This window comes from Chelonus insularis, unplaced genomic scaffold (genome assembly GCF_013357705.1).
Source record: "Chelonus insularis isolate UGA/USDA-ARS -01 unplaced genomic scaffold, ASM1335770v1 contig_88_pilon, whole genome shotgun sequence".
NCBI lineage: Eukaryota > Metazoa > Arthropoda > Insecta > Hymenoptera > Braconidae > Chelonus > Chelonus insularis.
This window is the reverse complement of record NW_023276776.1, coordinates 2,882,414-2,902,452: the sequence shown is the minus strand read 5'-3', so window position 1 is coordinate 2,902,452 and position 20,039 is coordinate 2,882,414. Positions and strand designations below refer to the sequence as shown.

Sequence of the window (20,039 nt, the reverse complement as noted above, 5' to 3'; positions counted from 1 at the left end):
AATGTCAACACGTGAGACAACAAATAAAATCTTCAATTATTCATGCTGTTAGTGATCCGAAATGTCAGAGCATGATGATGTCGCAAGTCGTGCAGAGTGAACATAGGCCTAATTAACCACACAGTTGGAGCATTAACAACTGAATTTGGCAAACAATCGAATTACAGGGCGCGAGGGCGTGTTGGAAGTCCCGGGAGTAAATATATATACGGCAGAATATGAACGCGTGCGCCAGGAGTATGCAAGGATCGCTTGCAAACACGTAGATTTAATGTGCGCGTACTCATACCCAATCAGGTCTTTATTCAGACGAAAATGACAAAATTATAGTCACGTGCTTGATGTCTCACACGTACGTTCCTGTTCACGTTTCCGCAGTTATTACAGAGATTTGGTCAGTGTGACCACCACAAGACGTAACTTATTTAGGCATCAATGCACCCTGTTGAGAGTTTATAGTGTCATGTTTAATGTATACACTGTTGTATTGTGAGTTGATGGTATATATAAAGCTACCCTTTTACCGAGTAGTCACGGAGAAAAGCCAAGGGGAGTTGCCGTGTGACTGCGTAGAGACCAACTGCAGTTATTACATTTAATTATACACGAGAGAACGTAGCGAATTCACATGGGCGACGCTCACGTGACGCCGTCGCGACGTGATGACGAGCGTCCGGCGACGCTGTTAACTCTCTCACTCTTTCTCTCTCTTGCTTTCAATATCCCTAACGTTTTTCATCTTTCACTCATCACAACTATTACCTCCAATTTTATCTCCGATTGATCATTATCACATGACTTGTCTATTCCACGAATTTTTATACCTTTGATCCAACATTTGTAACATGCAATTATACTACTTTTACCTTATTATTGTATATCTATTTTTTTTATCACGGATATGTCCACTCAATTATTTATTATAAATCACCACAGGTGTAATTTGAGTTTAGAAAACTTTTTAATGCTTTTCCACATGAATGCCAGAGTTATGAGGGAAAGTAATTGTTTATTTATTTGTTGTCGATTTTTGAAATTTTTTAGAATTCATTTATTCTTGAATAAAAAAGCTGTAAAACTATCTAGAATGTATTATCATTCTCCATATGTACTAATAATAACGGTATATTTTATGATTTTATCGTATAGAAAACTGTCTCGTGACTTCATTTGTCAATTTCTACGAATTCCCAACCATTTTAACATAAATTCACTTGACAAGTGTCATTTTACTATAATTACAGATCATTTTTCTTTATCAAAGGCTCCAAGGTGTATATTTGTAATGTAAATTCACATCTACAAGTTTCAACTATTATTTGATATAATTTTTTCTTACTAAATTTGCTGTATAATAAATAGAATATCATGTTGGAAAAAAATACTTTTTGTGAAAATTGTAGGGTACTTTCTGCCGTGATCGTTTTGAAACTTTTACACTATTTTTTTCCCTTCGGAGAAATAATTAAAACAGTGAGAAATAATATTGACGGATATTTACATTGATAATAAGTAATGCAAAACTTTATTTAAATTTGTCGTTATGTCGTGTGAATGATAACTAAGAATTATTCCATTTTTACATAATTGCATGATAATAAGTTGCTATTATTTTTACACTGTATTTTTTGTTTCTTTCGTATTCCAGTAAAAATACTAGACTTTTTATTTTCATCTCTAAATAAATATAATGATTATTTTAAAAAAATAGTCATTTGAAAAAAATTCAAAGTGTCAAATTCTAGGAAAGAGATTTGCTTAAAATTATATACTATTTTTTTACAAAATATATCTTCAAAAAAAAAAAAAAATTAAATAATCGTTTTTATATGGAAGAGTTTAGAAAAAAGTATCCGATATGTTTTTCAAGGAAAATAATACATGCAAGTACTTATTGAAAGCATTAAATTTTCTATCATCATAATAAGTGGTCCCATAATTTGATATTTATCACAAAAAAATAATCCTGTAACTTGGTAACAGTCAATTTCCATGAATTTATAACTATTTCAACATAACGTCCATTGTACAACTGTCATTTTGTCACTCCATTATACATATTTTTTTTTCTATTTACAGCCCATCATGAACAAACTGGTTTTTGTCATCGCATGATGCAAATTTTTTTTTTTAATAATTAAAATAAACGACGATGAATATTTATAACGAGCTGACGTTTGATGGAGTGCATCATATATCCGCGGTCCAGTTGCGTTGAAGAGGGACAAGGGATGGTTTGATGCTCTTCATGTAATATATTCACCCTTTGAACCCTTTCAAGGCCGTATGGTTACGGCTGAATGGCCATTTGTAGGACACACGCGTCATTCGTCTGTGTCTCATCGTGCAAAGAAGACAATCGATGCACAATCCACATGTTATTGGATGCTATACTCATATACATACATGTCCCATGCGCGTCTGTCTGTCCAATAGCTATACGAAGAGCTTAACATGAGTCCACGTTACACACGAGTGATCCGAATCAATTCAGTACACCGGATTACACGATTGGATATGGATTTATCATCAAGATCAGAAATGTTTGTTGAATGTTCATCAATAAGCTAATTTGACAAGTGAATCATTTATCATTATTTACTTAATTATGCCTTTGATAAAAATAAAATACCAAGATGTAGATTAATCTTAAGGGATTTCACCAAATCCTTCACTAAATTGTATTGGCAAACTTCTTGCACTAAAAAATACAATACGAACAACGGAAAAAAATCCTATGCCACAAAATTACTCTTAATTATCATTTCATTTGAATACTCAATGGATAAAAAAAAATTTTTTTTAATCTTTTTAATTAAGTTATCATTAATTTCGTTGATTAATTGATGAAACAAACTTTTTGTAAAGACAGCTTGCAACTCCACAAGCAAGGATAAGATTATTAATTTGTAGGTATTTTAATTATTGAATTTTCTCTTGTGAAATCTTTATAAATATTTATATGTCAACTAAAAACTTTGGAAAAAAAAAATTATTTGAAGAAAATCAATATTTAATCTTACATTTATCCGTTTGTGGATCAATATAGAATAATTTTTGTCACTTAATCACTACAATAAAATAAATGATAGTGGTAATTAAAAAGAATTTATTTTATGAACATGTGAAACAGATTTATTAAAAGTTGTTAAAAGTTTGATGGTAATTCTAAACGTAAAACAATTCATTGAACATGAATATAACAATCCGTGTAACAAATAAACGAGATGGTAAAAATATTGGAGGAATTCGATTTCGAACAAGCATACAACTTCAAAGATGAAAGTACATTGGTATTTGCATGTGTGGAATAACAGTCGAAAAGGCATACATAATTTAAATGAAAGCTATTTAAAATGAAATATCTTAATAGTTATAACACTATTAAAATAATTAAAATAGCTAGTTAATATTTTAATTTAAGTGAAAGTTACAGAATAACAGAAAATTATTGCATTAGAAATCCCAATTTTCGAGAGAGAAATTATGTCTGCAAGACGCAAGAATTAGGGGACAAATCTAGCCAGGAGATAATCCTGTGGCCTAGAAAACGACACGACCGAGAGAAATGAGACAAGAAGAAGATCAAAATACTTTATTCTACCTATATTTTTATCTCACTTACTCCTACTCACTCTCTTTCCGTCGTTTCGCTAGATGCAATTAAGGGGGTTGGATCATCCAATTTGTTCATGAGACCGCAACAATGTTCCTTGATTGAAAAGAGAGTCAAATCCGTCGACGCCAAGATTTTTTTCTCTTTTTCATCTTTACCTATTTCTTAGTCAACTATAAATTTGTTTTCTCTTAATTATTATTATAATTATTTTATTATTTAATTAATGATTTCAAGTTACTAACTTTATCTCCAGCTGCACTGAAGGAAGGATCAGAGTTATCGAAATTATTTGTTCTTTGAAGTTTCTTGAAGAAGAAAGAAAATAAAGACAATGTTACATTCAACTTTAATTCAATTGTCGTTTCAAATATTTCAGGAGTAAAATGTAATTAAATTTATTAAAAATATATTGAATTAAATTATATAAACAACAATGAGGTAAATAAATAATAAAATATTTAGTAAAAGCATCTGTGCATTTGATAAAAAGATAATAAGGATGAAGAGTAGATAAAAAAATATAAAAATAATACTTAATGTATGGATTTAAAAATATTCTGCTGTATCACCTCGACTGGTTGGACAATAGAAATGGATTAATTATAGACGTGACAACTATTGGAATATCGGCAGGAGATTAATCTCCGTTATTCCGTAAAAAATGTAGAGGTAGAATGTCTGGACCAGTGGTTGCGGTCGATCGCGACGAGACTCGTTTATTTATAGTATACATATATTCACCAGCTCTTCAATCTTCAACCGATACTCATATGCATCTGCAAGCGTGTGTCTCTCTGCATTCGACAGCAACTCAAAATAAATACGCGGTAGCTCTCAGCGTCATCACCATCAGAAACAGACTCGTCCCTCGAAATCTTGGAAAATTATATACGAAGGTTTATTATATGTATAATAATACTTGCTGATTTTGTGATTTATTATCATCAAAATATATCATCACTTCAGGAAGATAAACTCGTAAATAATTCAATAATATCCGAGTAAAAGGCTCAAAAGAGGTCTAAAACATGTCCAAACTGAAAAAAAGCCGAACACAGACCCAATTTAAGCCCAAAAATATTTTTGGGCCTGATTAGAATGCGTTATGGGCCTGAAACATGTTTTCAGGCTCGAATTGGACCTCCATTGAGCGTGCCCAAAAACTGACTTTTATAAACAAAATAAAAACTTGTCATTTTGACAACCAAAGTTTTTTCTGTCTCCAAAACCGAATAGTTGACGTGAAAATCTTTTTGTTGTTTTATTTAGAAGGCAACTTTTTTGCAGAAGATTTATTTGACAATTTAATAAGCGTATTTTGACTGTATTTTGAGGGTTGTCAGTGAAGAGATGAAGAGAAGGTGGGGGTGAAGGAGGAGCAGAGCGGCGAATTGTTGAATAGACGTCTTGGGACAAATCACAAGAATTTCACTGAGTATCTTCTACAAGAGGGTGGATGTGGGGTGGGTTTATGGAGGGAGCTCTTGCAACTATACTGTGTTCTAATTGTGGCACACTATAATCGCGCTCAACCACCCTTCTGCATGAGCGCTCCTCACGATATTTCGGATGAGAGAGAAAGACGTGTAGACGAGAGAGGTGGAAAGCTGCATTACAGGCTGCGTTTGCGGCGCGGAAACGTGGCTCGACCCGTAATGTACTCGATGAGCTTAATAATCAGGAATACACGGAATTACGTGGAGTGAATAGGAACAATGTACGTGATACTGTTGCATACGATACAGCTGCACTTGACGCACTCTTACAATCGTTACAAAAGCTCTTTAATTAATTATTTACTTTGTTGTATATACAGTGAATGAGAAATTTCTATTACGAATATACATATGTATAATATATCTATTCATTATTAGGAATTATTGGTTCGAATAAACCATCTATGATATGAATATTATTTAGTACTTACAAAGGGTTCAAAATTATTATAACGATTTGTTATCGGTTGGAAAGATTAGCCCCAAGCTATAATGATAATCGTTCAATTGAAAATATTATGCTTCCAATTATTCAATAATTAGTATTATTGACTCTTCATATTCATTATTATCATAGAGAATATTCCTATTTTCTCATTGTATTTATTTCTCGGTAGAAATAGTATTACTCCGAGTCTTTGTTTGATCTTTGCATGTCGGTACAAATTTAAAAAAATAACTTGAATCATGGTATTATTTTTTTTTTTTTTTAAACTTTGTTCCAATCAAATAAATGGTTACAATAGTCTAAGAGGTAATAGTTTGGAGTATAGAGAGAGAGAGAGTGGAATAAGTTTTCTATTACAAAATGTTTTGATTGTAGAAAGAGGAAAGTGAATTGCTTTTGGTGCGTGTTTACACGCAATTTCGCAATAGTTCTTACTGGCAGTCGGGTGGATTATTGATTTTCGGCTAGAAGGGTGTTCTTGCTCTCTGTCACCAGTAGTGAAACTACGCCGTCTCTTTATAAGGGTTGTGACTACTCTATGGGACTGTTTAAGCACAAAAAATGGCCGCTAACAAACCACCGCACGTGCAAGTATCCGGAGTAAAAAACGGAGATGAATAAAAATAGAAAAGAACCACTCAAAAATTCGTAACGGAATTGTTCAAGTTGGACGCGTGGCTTAAGTCTTTTTTCTTTCTTTAACGGAAACATTATGGGGGTCAAATAGAAGGGTGTCTTGAGCGTGTGTCGAATTAACTTGATTCCCTTAAAAAAAAGTGTAGCAAAATCAATTGGAAAATTGACAAGCGTAAAAATAATTTTCTTTCTTGAATATTTTATTCGTTTTATTCACTAGAGATGCATTAACTTGACTATTTATTGTATTAAAAACCCACCCATTTTCATTTATCTCATTCTATTGCCGAATTTTATTTTTCTCATATAAAATGATCCAGAAAACTAAGTAAATATTTTTCACAAGTGTATCTATCAGTTCAATTTATGAGAAATTAATAAAAATATTTCACTCACGAATCAATGAATTCTTAACTGTTCGACTCGACTTACTTGGAATTTTGCCTGAAACAAGAAATAAAAACAGTCCATTATTTAAAATATCGAATATTTTTAAACGACGGTATTTTATTTAGTAAATAAAGTACAATATGGGATTTGGAATGGAAATAAAATAATAATAATAATGAATAGAGTGAAACCGTCAAATGGATAACATGATAAATGATAAAATGAAATAAAAAAAAAATTTCGCATTAGCAATCTCGGAAGTCGGAGGGATGAGGCACGATAAACGGAATCCACAGGACTACGAAGCAGGGGGTCAGGCATTAGTAGATTTAGTGCGCATTTATTGGCTCCCAGAACAAAGGGCGGTCAAGGGGTGGAAAGCATCGTAGTGACCGCCAGGCATCTGCTTTGGACATTCGGCGTAATTGCATTTACAAACACAAACGGGTAGTACGCCAGAGTTACGCACGAGCCAGAGAGAGAATAAGCGCGGTGCACGCAACTACACTGTGTTGTACAACCGAGTTTGAGTGCACAATCTGCGTATTCTCTTTTACTGTTTGCATACCTCGAGAGCGCGGATTTTAAATGAATTTAAATGTCAGCCCCGCGGGTCTTTGAAGAGTTGTCTTCAGGGAAGAAGAAAAAAATAGGAAATAAAGAGAAATTGTATCGAGCTTTCAAAGCAATTTTTCCTTGCTTTTCATTGGGTTCCTCCCTCCCCCTTTTGCAGTGATTCTTTTTCTTTTTCTACTATGGAAATACAAAAGGTTTAATTAAAGAATTTTTACTGATAGATATGGTAGTGGAGTTAAATGTTGAATCTTCCTTCTTTACACTTCAATACACGAGGAAAAAATTGAAAAGAATAAGAAAAAGAAAGTTTTTGGTACTGACGTAGATAAAGTTCTCGATTCGCTAGTGACTACCAAGCTTTGACTCAGTTTTGTGAGTAACACGTGTTCGTGGGATAACTTTTTGACCAGAAAGAAAAACTTTTGCAGGTGGTTAGACAGAGAAAAATTATTGATATGTGTCCAGTAATTTGTGACTTGCTTTTATTTCATTTAAGAATCTATTCTGCTTTCAAGAGCAGTGATCATATTTTTCTCACATTCTACAAATTATTATATTTATCCACTCGACACAGTTTTATTTTTATTATGAATTTTTTTTTGTGAAAGGAAAAAAATGAAAATGATGAGAAAGAATAAAATGTATTTCTCTTCCTTGTTATTTATTCTTAGAAAATAATTTCCTTGTGCTCATATGTACTGCTCATTGGACTCTATTATAAGTACGGTAAATATACGACGGAAATTAAGGAGAATACATGGAGGTATGTAATATATGTATATCGTGGGAAGTATCACTGCTGTGCTAGATTTTGTGGAGTTTACTCATCCTCTCGTCTTCTGCAATCCGCATACGATCTGGTATTTGCTGAGATACATCAGAGTATCAATATCTCTCGCTTTTCAACGTAAGGCAAGGGATATTGGTTTGCCACCCTTCGCAATCAATTCGCAACCAAGACGAAATTTTATATTAAAATTCACTAAATAGCAAAAAAAAAAAAAAAGAACTGAATATTAAATAAAGAAAAAAAGGAATCTATTGGATAAAAAATTTCCATCATTTTAAGAACAAAAATGTGCAAGTGAGAAGAAATATAATCTCTAATATACTTCTAGTTCACTTAGTTTAAGATCTAAAGGGGGTGGACGAGAGAGTGAAGGGAAAACAAAAGCTCATAGAGACTCAGGAAGACGAAGAGTTTGGTATGAGCTTGATAAGTAGAGGAGTCGATGAGAGGAAAAAAAATGTACCAAGTCATGCACAGTATTTGTCTTTTTTTTCTGCATAAGCCAAAAGAGGGAATGAAAGAAATAAAATGTCTAAGCATGAAGTCTTGGCGAAAGCTCTTGACTGTCTGATGGCATGCGAGCAAAAATCTTGGGGCTAGTGACGATAGGGCTACTCTTGATTCTCTTGAAACCCTTTCGGGTACTCTTTTGGACTCTTATTTGTCGCTTTGTTTGCTCTTTGGCTTTGGATAAAAAATCTTTCATACACCAAAGTAGCGTACTCTCACTTTTTTTCTCCATCAATCTCTTTGAATGTCGAGCTATTTTGTTTCTCCCCTCACCATTATTCTCTCTAGAGTCTCAATCCGCTTCTTATTATTTTTTTTTTTCTACTATTGCTCTCCCTTTATGACATATCGAGCCGTCGAATAAAAATACAGTGGCTCTTACGTACGCTGCAGGAGGTTCGATTTTCTTTATACGCCACGAATAAATCCCGTGGTATTGGTAGGTAATACCAGCGTCTTCTAGTCCCTTTACTTTATCCAACCTTACCCCCTCACGGCGTTCCACTACATTTCCCTGACTGCATCCGCTTGGGAGCTGCAAGAAAGAAGAGAAAACGCCAACAGGAGTTGGAGGAAAGCAAAGTGGATGTAGACCGAACCTGTACGGCCGGCGCCTTAAAGAGGCCATGTCCTACTCCCGAGAGGAAGAAAAAGACACTTAAACCACTTCAGGTTTTTCCGTTCTCCTTTTACGTCTTCTTCTCCTTTTACACTTCTTCCTCTTCACGTCATTCTATCAACTAAAATAAACCTCATTTTCTATCAAGAACTCATGTTTATTAGAAAAATTATTCTTCTAAAGCCTATCTCACTAAATAAATATTTTTTATCAATAATTTATTCCCTTTTCATTAAAACTCTTAATAAATAATCCGAATTTTTTTATCGTAAATATTCTTCATTCGAGACACAAAAAATGTTGATGACAGAGACTAAATACAGCTGTCACTTGACAGTGTAAACTGTAACAAAATCTGTCGACAACAGTAGGTTAACATTGAAATTTTTTGAAGTAAATTTCCACCGTCTTGGATATACTGAAAGACTGTATTTCTGTCGCTAAAATATATTAGAGCCTTTCAACACTAATAATAAACAGTTAAATTCCACAGGTATTTAATGTCTACTGAGTATCTTAATCTTGAAACACCGACAGTGAATGACGACGTCGTAAAAATGAAAATACCTCTAATCCGACGATTAATGTTGGTGTTTTGACAGAGTTAGCAAGGATAATTGTGACATTTTATCCCAACTGTTAGTCGTTAATTTAACTATGAAAAAAAGCACGTTGTTTTTTGCTCATTCAATCCCCTTGGATATTATTTTTTAATTTTTAACTTCTGGTCATTGTTTAAATGACATTCATTGACTCTATTTAATCAAATAAAAATATCATTTTCTCTTAATCAAGTTTTTTTTAATTTCGCTGATATTTAAAGTACCATTTAAAAGTAAAACAATTTTTTGAAATATTGTTTTAAAATTTTTTATTGATAAAAAAAAAATATTTATATTTTGTTTTGAATGAAAAGAAATATTTGAAAATAATCCAATGTATTTTCACCTCAATTAAAATATCCAATTCAGAATGAAAGTAGTTTTTGTTTTAAGAGGAAAGGGAAAGAGAGTTAATAGACTATAAGACACCTTTTTGAACAAAATAATTCATTCATAAAAGCGGATTTTATAAAGACAAAGGCCGAGGACTTGGTCCAAAGCAAGAGGGCGTCACACAAAAATATAACAATTCATAATCCAATTTATGACAAGCAACGAACAGTACCACTTCCGGCATTAAATCCAAAGGATTAATTCTCCACCTAAAGCTTTTGGTCACCCTTCCTACCTCCAACCACCACCCATCAACTAAAATGAGAGGATTTCTAGTAAACTGTGTAAAACCTCTTGGGTTCTACATTTCTATTTTCAGTATTTTGCCAGCGAACAAAATGTCTCGAATCAGCTCAGAATCATCTGTATCCGTCCACAGTATTGTCGTAGTCCCTCTCTCTTTTTTTTTTTATTTTCCACCCTTTCTCATATCCCGAAAAGTCGTGGCAATTTGTCTAGCTACTCGTTTCTCTCTTTTTCTACGGATTGTCGTCTTGGTGCTATGAATCATCGAGTTACTTTGCTCTAAAAGTTATTGACAATAGCCTGAAACAATTTTGAGGAGTTTATATGAGGAAGCTTTTGGACGCTAGCAAGCCTGTATAAGCGGCATTGTTCACGGAAACGTGTCACCACCCTCGCAGGGTTTCTGCTCCAGGCTAAGGGTAGGTTAGCGAACATACAGTTATGGCCAAAATTATTTGAACGCTTTTGAACGATCTCAATTCCTCAACAAATTATCAAAGAACTCTAAAATAATTTAGTCATTGTTATGTCTTTGTTATGAATTTCAAATAATAACAATGCATTTCATTACTATACAATTCATTATTTTTATCAATTGTTCATTATACGCTTTATTAAAATAATCAAATTCCTCTCTCTATTATTTTTTTATTTTATTTTTATTTATAATTTTAGAGCTTTAGTGTAAAAAGATACATTTGCGAGATATTTAAATGTTGAAATAAATAATTGAAAGTTGATCTATTTTTTTTTTTTATTCTTGGAGATAATAAAAATGTTATTTATGTTATAATGAGAGATAAAAAAATATCAATTAAAAGTACTGATTATTAACAGAATGTTGAATAATAGAAAATAGGTAAATTATTTTTGGCCAATACTGTAAGGGATGAACGGAGAAGGGATATGCTTTTAGTCGTGAACATTGGAAGACCGTATGGGCCATGGTACGTTGCACTAGGGGGTGATTTCGACCACCGCCATTGCCACCCCCTCTACAGAAACACCGTGTTCGTCAAAGTGGGCGTGCGTCGCGTATTTTCGGACCAGGGAGTAATCGAGCATGCGCATGCAATTCATGATATCCCTATGTACGCTCTAAATATCACTGACCAGAGATATCAAATGTTTGTCTAGGGGATGAATCCCTTTGGGAAATACATTAGTTGTAAAATTTTCATGCGTCAAATATTTTTTATCTGACGTAAGTACTAGAAACTTTAATTGATTGATTTTGATGGATTTGTATAAAACATCATCACTATAGATGCTGCATATCCATCTGTTTTTCATAAGCTAAAATATTTTATATATATTTTAATTTAATTCTAAAATGACAATGAGCGATTGAATTGGCTAAAAATGTGAAGCGAATTGTTCTGGTAATTTTCCTAATGGCAATTAGGGAAATATACATTTTTTTTCAACTAAATAAATGAGTTATTGAAAGCCTTTTTTAGATATCCATTAGCCAAAGTATTTTTAATTTATCGGAAAAATGATAAATATCAAAGATGATTTGTTGAGAAAATGAGCTTTAATTATTTTCCAATGAAACGTAGATATTTTTACTTCATGTTCTAGTTTCTTTTTAAAAATAATCCTGTCATTATCTTATAATTACGATAGGTTAAGTGAAATCCACTTATCTAATAGACTGAATTATAAGCTAATTATTATTAGAGATATAAAAATGTAATAGATTAGATGGATTTCAAATGATTTTATTTTACTTTTTAAAGAAGATAATGTTGAAAAATATGCGTCCGATTTTTATTTATATAGAGAAAAATATTTGACATAAATTTTAATTTAATTCCAGAGTGACGAAGAGCGATTAAATAATTTAGAAATGGAGCAAGCATGTTCGGGGTTATTTTTTACCTTTAAACAATATTACAGTGAGGATGAATGTGAGGGCTTGGAATGAATAAAAAGAATGTACTCGCACACGTTGCTGCTACTAGTGGCTTGCGATCACACTCCGCGCTTGGGCTTATGGATCTCTGCCAGATATCGTGCTTTACTCCTCTCCTTCCCCGAGATAAAACTCACCCCTGCGGGAGATAATCTCTCACATTACCAGCAGCTTCCTCGTAGCTTTCTTGTGCTTCTCCGCTCCATCTTCTCCGTAGAATTCCGGAGATACACATTTGTTTTTTTTCCTATTATTTTTTCTTTTCTCTTTCTCTCTCTCTCTCTTTCTCTTGCATTCAGTCTTTTTTTTTTTTTATTTCCGAATTCCCTCGTTGGCAAACACTGACTTTCATCCGTCAGGCTTTCACTTGACGTTAGAGAGAAAAACACTTACTAAACGAATGGAAATTTTCACTTGCGCTTGAATTACTCTCCATCAGATCGAATTAAATATACAAATTTACTCAATTTTCTGAAAAAATTCCTGTCTCTTTCAAAAATAATATTTTTATATAATTCAATTTTATTATAATCGACCATTTAAGAGTTTAAATTTTATTTGAAGAACAGAAAGAAAATTTTGATTTGAAAATTTACTCGACATAAAATGTGAAATCCAATAACGAAATTATCTCTTCATACCCTGAACTGCATTTAGTATAAAAAAAAAATTTATTCAGCTTTTTTTTTTTTTATAAAAAATCATTTTATATACCTCAATTTGATTCTAAAATTCAGTGATTGTTGATTTGACTTAATTTCTTTTCACATCTAAATTATTCAAGACCATTTTCTCATGAGATACAAATTTTTGATAAACTGAATATTTGTTTTATCGATTTATTGCTAAAAAAAATGTCATCTTTTGAAGAGGAAAGAATTAGTCGAATGCCACTTATTCAAAGGCAGATTCATATTTTATTTGAAGTAGAAATAGCTTGAAAAATAGTAAGATTATTAAAAACGGGAAAAGACACTTAAAAAATATAACAGGAATGTCGGGGGAGATAAAAGGTAAAATAATATCGAAACCTATTGAAAAATTTTGCCTTTGAATATCTTCGCGGATGGCATCTGAGGAATAATGCGAGTCAGGTGTATTCTAAGAGCGTGTCGGAGGGAAATATAAAGAAAGAGACAGAGGAAAGAACATGGTACGTGGTAGATACACGCGTCCGCAACATAAATAGTTCAATCACGACGGGCTTAACGTCGTAAGCTCTCCTTTGCTTTTACAACCCTCTCTTCCCTTTCTCTGTATCAACTCACTCACTTTTTCGCTCTTTTTTCTCTTCATTCTTTCTATGTAGTAAAGAAAATTCTCCCTTTCTTTTTCTATCGTCTTTGTCTCTGAACTTTGCTCGCATCGTTTCTATCCCCATATTGAAATATTTAATATTTTTAATAGAAAGACGATCCGAGAAAAGGACACTGTCGACGACAAGGGTAGTAGAGGGTTCAAGAGAAGACGTAGAAGTTTCACAGAGAGGCCAGAGGCACAAGAATGTTCCAGGCAATTCCCAAGACAGCGAAAAGAAAGTTTTTCTTATGAATTATTACGCCTCCACGTCTTTTCCTACATGCAGAGCTTGTTGGATTTCTTCAATTATTTCGTATAATGGACGTTTCATTTTCCTTCACAAATCCTCCCTTGCCCTTTTAGTGAATTTTTTTCCCCAATTTTTTAACTTCATTCTTCTTTATTCAATTGAAATGGATCACGCACTGTTGTTTCTACTAAAATGTTTTGTTGAAAGCTCTCTACTGCAACAACCTATCAACAAAATAAACTTTAAAAAATCTGTCAATATGCCAAATTTTGTGACATTCGACCTACTACAAGTAATATCCAATTTTACTGACAGAATAATCTACTGATGTTTAGTTCTTTTGATGCTTTAAAATATGATCTGTCTTGTTACCTGTTATAAAATAACCTTTATGTCAAAAAAATATACATATTTCGTTCAATATATTTTTTTTTTAATTTTTTATTGATTTTTATCAGTTCAATATTATCATCCTTAAAATATACTATTTTACGCATAATGATTTTTACTACCCAGTAAATCTAAATGCATTCTTGTTACACATCGAAACGTGTTAAATATTACGTCACCCACTTGATTAAAATTGTAGTAATTTTTTACACACTTAGAAACGCATTAAAAGTGACTACAATGTTAATTAAATGGGTAACGTCATATTTAACAAGTTTAGATGTTTAACAAGAATGCACTTGAATTTGTAGTGTACCAATAAATTATGAAATTATAAACCAATATTTAAAAAAAATTATTTCCTCAATTTGTGAAAATTTTTTGACTCTATTTATCGCGATAAATTAAATAAATGTTGGAAATAAATTCCAATTCTCATCCGAGTATGTTAATTTTTTATTAAATTATTTTTTTCAATTTTATAAATGAACATGAATTATAGATTGAATTAAATAAAAAGCGAAAATTAATTTCAAATGTTGGAATTACAGAATAATTGAAATAATTAAAAAATCTTTTATCAATGTTTAAAATTTTCCTCTTGAAAGCATTTGTGATTTTTTATTTAAAAATAGGGAATATTCAGTCAGTTAATGTTTATTTTGGATTTCAATTTTAGTAAAATTCTACTTTATAATATTTTCTAGGTAAAAGATAATAATTCAGGCTCAGTTGAGAGTATAAAAGAGTTTGTTTTACGCAGACTAAGTGTATAATGTATAAAACGATTTTTTATGGCGTAAAAAGGTGAAAAAAATATTCATGTTTTGTTCATAGATGAGATTAAAAGATAAAGGAACTCGCATATCAAGCGTCTGTTCTGTTGAAGGTTTACAGAGAGTTGAACTTATAAATTACGTTTTGTAGTGCAGCATAACGGGCGCGGGTATTCTCTAGACGCTTCAGGGATTACACGAGGGGTGAGTAACTGTCTGCTATTCGAACACGAGGCCTTGCTTTTCTACTCCGTTTTCTTTTTTTTTTCCTCCTTTCCATCTTATACTTCTTCCTCTACTTCCAATGGTAATGCACCCTCTGACAGGTCCAGATTCGCTGTAAGAAGAAACCCTCGACCGGAATACGAACGATTTCCAACCGACTCCTTATACTTTTATTCACCCGGACGAATTATAGACTATGCAAATATCCATCTCTAAATCAATTTCAGTCTTCTTTACACACTGCGTCTACTCTAAATCGACCACAAAATCATTTTCAAATGCCATCTGTATCGCTCTTATTTTTCCTTTTCCATCTTTTATTTATTTCTGAATAATTTTTTTTTTTATATTAAATCCCTCTTTTCTAAAAAAGTTATTTCTGGAAAAATCTTTCTGTCATACACGAAAAAAAAATTTCTAGGAATTTTGACTTGTCAATTTATAGTACAATTTACTAGCAAGAAAAATTAAAAATTACTAATTTTTTGACAGTAAAAGTTTCTAGAAAAAAATTTATGAATTTACTTTCTATTTAATACATCTATTAAAAATATTTATATCTATATAACATAGTACTTTTTCCCAAGTTTGTTAGTTGTCTATTTTTACTAACAAAAGTCTAGTAAATTTTACTAAAAATTGGCTAGTAAAAATTCCTAGAAATTTTTTATCTGTAGATATTTTGTTTAGATGTGTTGAGATATTTTTTTAGCTGAAATTATAAAAACTATTTTCAAAAAAATAGTAGGGGTTTTTCATATGGAACCCATAGAGTTCATTTCGACGTCATATTAAATATATAAAATGTATATAACCGTTGCAATACCTGTATTGCATTTTTATTGCTTCCTTTGAATAAGTTATTTATTCATTCATTCACATTTTTTTTTATTCATAAGAAAATTTTCCAATACCATTTGTATTGCTCTATTATTTTCTGTTGTCAGTTATTTTTATTTTTTTCATATAATTCCTTTTTACTTGACTACTATACTCAAGCACACAAGAAAATTTATTTCACATTTCAGTTATCGATACGCATTCCTGTGACAAAATAAAGCAAAAACATGCATAAGCGCTCAGTATCTACCCTTCTACCCTTCAACATTAGCATATAAATACAATTCTAACACCCCGTAGGAAAAAGTTTAGTTCAGAGCGAAAGCACTTACTTCCAACTTAAATTTGGATAGTTAAAATGTGTTGCAGAACCTACTCTACCACGTCACCCTACTCTCTTTCACCTGCACTTCCACGTTTATCCTTTCTGCACGCTCTAAAGCACAGTTTCTCATTCTACGCAAACGAGAAACTCTCTCTGCTGTGCGTCAAGTTCATAGACGAATACGAGAGGAAAGAGAATCCCTTGGGCACTTCGTAGAACGTGTTCCAAAATATCTCTAAGCTCACAGACGACACTTTCCTACTCGTGGAATTCATGAGTTATAGTAGGCTCCTTGACCCTAGTGATTTCTCAAATGGTGACGATTTTTTTCCATCTACTGCTTCACTGCTCCCTTCTGTCGTGCTCACTCACGATTTCAACAACCAATTTATTTTTTTGTCTCATCAATTATCAGTTAATTATCGCATTTCCTTATATTTAACCATTAGCTATTTTTTTTTCTCTTCTTCTAATAAATAACCATTTCAAGCTAATACAATAAAACTTCATTATTCGTCCCTGCTGCTTCGAAGATATTTATTTTCATTAGATCAATAAATAAATTAATTAACATTTCAACTATTTACTCGACGCAAATTTATGTTCTCAAATGTAGAGATAAAAAAAATGTTATCATGTAGTAAATAATGAAAATTATCAATATAAAACACTATAAACATGCAGAAAAAATTCGACTCTAAAATTAAGATGAATCATTGGTTGGATCACTTGAATGTTAAAAGAATAAAAAAAATTCAGCAAATCATTGAGGTCCAACATCTTTAAAATTTAATCGTAACAATTGATTAGTTAAAAATAACTCTGATCTTTAAACTGGCCAAGTATTTTAAATTGACATTCTTTAGATGCTTGTGAAAAAAAAAATTCTCAAATTATATCTATTTTTATTAATCATTCGCGATTATTGTTCTAAGCATCTGAATCTCGAGGTACTTATAACTCAATGAATCAATTCCATTACTGATCCTCTTTGGAGTCCATTAATTCAAGCTTGATCGTTTCTCGAATGAGTTGGATTTAGAAACAGTAGTAATCAAGAAAATATCAAATGTTGTTGAAACAGCTTGTCAATAATACAGTAGACAATTAGAGTAATCTGAATGTATATCTAAAATTCTCTATCAACTATACGTTGATAATAACGAAGAAGAAGGAGAGAGAGAGAGATGATTGGAAATTTATATCTGCTTCCCGGTAGTTCAATAGTTAGGAATATATCCGACAAAACTGACTAATTAACTATGTTAACGTCACTGCGATCGATGGAAAATGATGGAAATTGAACTCCAGTTACAGAGTTTACTGATTCAGTTCCTCTCATAAACATATGTGATTTGATTTTCGAATAACCTGGGTATATATCTGAGTTATTACAATACATTGCATATTATGTTGTTACCAACTATTTTGTATCGAAGTGCCATAACTAGATCAACTGTTATTCTATTACTATAATACATACTTATCCTTTTTTCTCTTAAAACAAATTTTTATTTTATTTATTATTAAATATTATTACTTTTTAATTTATTACAGTAAATTTATGAAATTTTGTTCTTCAGAATTAAATTAATCATCAATTATTCAGTTGGTAATATTTTTATAATTCATTATCTTTTAATGGAATTTATTATTTTATATTTAAATATAATAATAGGAAAATAAAATTCTAATAAAATTATTGAAATATTTACTTTCATTGTGAATGAATAATATATTCATCAATAATTTTTTTTCGAGGTGGTTGATACTCCTGTCAGCTACCAGAACAATTATTAAACGCAGATGTTCCTAGCATCATACACTTTTTTTTTGTATTATTTTCAAATTTATTAACAAAATCAATAAAAAAGAGAATGTATTGAATAAATACTAGTCTAACAAGAGAATGGCAGAAAAATCCGCCTGCCACCTGTAAACCAGTGTGTGGTATAATAGAAAATATATTTCTTCCCCTCGTTTGACCACCAGTTGTCCTATTCTATGCTCAATAGTCAACATATCAAGTCAGAAGAGTAAAAAAATAAAGAGGAAGGCAGAAGGATAGAGAGCATGAATTGCCAGATGTCGAACAGGCCCCAGAGTTGTTGTAAAGAAAAATATGAAATGCCATGGCGTCAAGCCCATGAACACATCCTGTCTACGTCTGGCCCTCAATCTCATAAACTATCATGTCATGATGCCTGCCACATTCCTATTATAGAATTGTCATTAGTCCAACTCTTTCCAACTCAAGTCTAGACATAAATAATGCAGGATGTGTTGGATGACAAACTGGAAATATTGCGTGGGTATTTGTCGACACTAAGAAATCAATTTATTATGTTTATGATTTTTAAATAAATTAATCTTTTCTGAATTGAATTACAAATTTCAATGGCTCTTTGTTTAGTAAAATTAATATTTAATAAAAATTACAACAAACAAGGATGAGAATTTTTTTAATAAGTTGAGAATGAAAAAAAAAGGAAGAAGGATGCTGTTTGAGCTTTGATAGTTGATTGTTTATATAGAAAAATGTTGATTGTCTAGACATTGTCAGAGGTCGAAAGACATGAGTCAGTAGAAATGACATGGAATAGTCAGACAACAAAATTAACGTTGTCTTTGGTAGGGAAAAATAAAAAATATGATGATTCATGAGTGAATAGATTGAGATCTCAGGTTAATCGATAACTCCTTTATAAATTGATTGACAGAATAAACGCGTCGATGCGTTGTTCAAAGACTTCATGTTTAAACCGGAACAATTGAATCGTTGAGAGTGGCTTTCAAAATGTCGAAGGGTTATCACCATCATTCGAGCCCTTTTTGAGATGTCGGTATGCTAGACAAAGCTCGTAAATCGAGCTTCTATCTTTTTCTGCACACCACGTTTTCTTTCTCCCTCGAGGCCAATTTATTATTTACTTATTTTTCCCGACAGATCCCAGGTGCTGTACGGCTTTAATAGTGACACCAATGGAACCCACGTGGAGCAAAATTGCCGTTTTATTGGACGAATTAAGAGGCCTACGCGCTTTAGCTCAACCCCTCTGTTGAGGGAGACAAGATAGACACAAGATTTTTCTCGAATTACAATGCATTACATGATTAATCCACGTTATAAAATATCCTTCTCATAAATAAATATTTATATTTAGAGAAATAAATTTCATTAATTAACTATAAATCGTTGTCCAAATCTCTTTATTAAAGTCATTTTTTAAGTTCTGTCGTAAAAAAAGGATGTCCAGAATTACGAAGTATGCTGGAAAAAGCATATAATTGACAATTAAGAAAATGTAGGTTATCGATTTTTTAAATGGGTTGAATTTAATTAAAATTTAAATATTTTAGCATTGTTTCTAACGGACAGGGGCAGTTGAATTTTGTGCTTATGATATTAATAGATCAAATATTATTAAAATTCAATCGACAATTATTTTTTTTTTCTTAAAATTCCATTACAAAATTTTTAATTAAAGAATCATCTTTATTTTTGTTGTTTAAAAAAAAAAATTTATTAAAGTATATATAAATATTATTTGATAAAAATAAAGATGATATTTGTCCTAATGTAAACATTAAAAAATAGCTGCAACGAGAAGAGAACGAGAAAATTAAGAAGAGAAAAACGGAATAAGAGAAAGAGAGTTTAAGGGAGAAGAGAAAAGGAAGTGAGAAAGAG

At 31.7% G+C, this 20,039-nt stretch overlaps 1 protein-coding gene across 4 annotated transcripts in view; it reads right to left on the bottom strand.

Annotated features, from left to right (window-relative positions):
- LOC118071579 (uncharacterized) overlaps positions 1-20,039 on the bottom strand; it is a 117,606-nt gene that overhangs the window by 30,343 nt on the left and 67,224 nt on the right. For 3 of the 4 annotated variants that reach the window (XM_035090771.1, XM_035090772.1, XM_035090770.1), the window contains exon 3: positions 6,632-6,643. The exons of the other annotated variant lie outside the window; for it this stretch is intronic. In XM_035090771.1, coding sequence (XP_034946662.1) covers positions 6,632-6,643 — 12 coding nt within the window. The remainder of the gene's footprint in view (positions 1-6,631; positions 6,644-20,039) is intronic. 4 annotated transcript variants of the gene reach the window in all.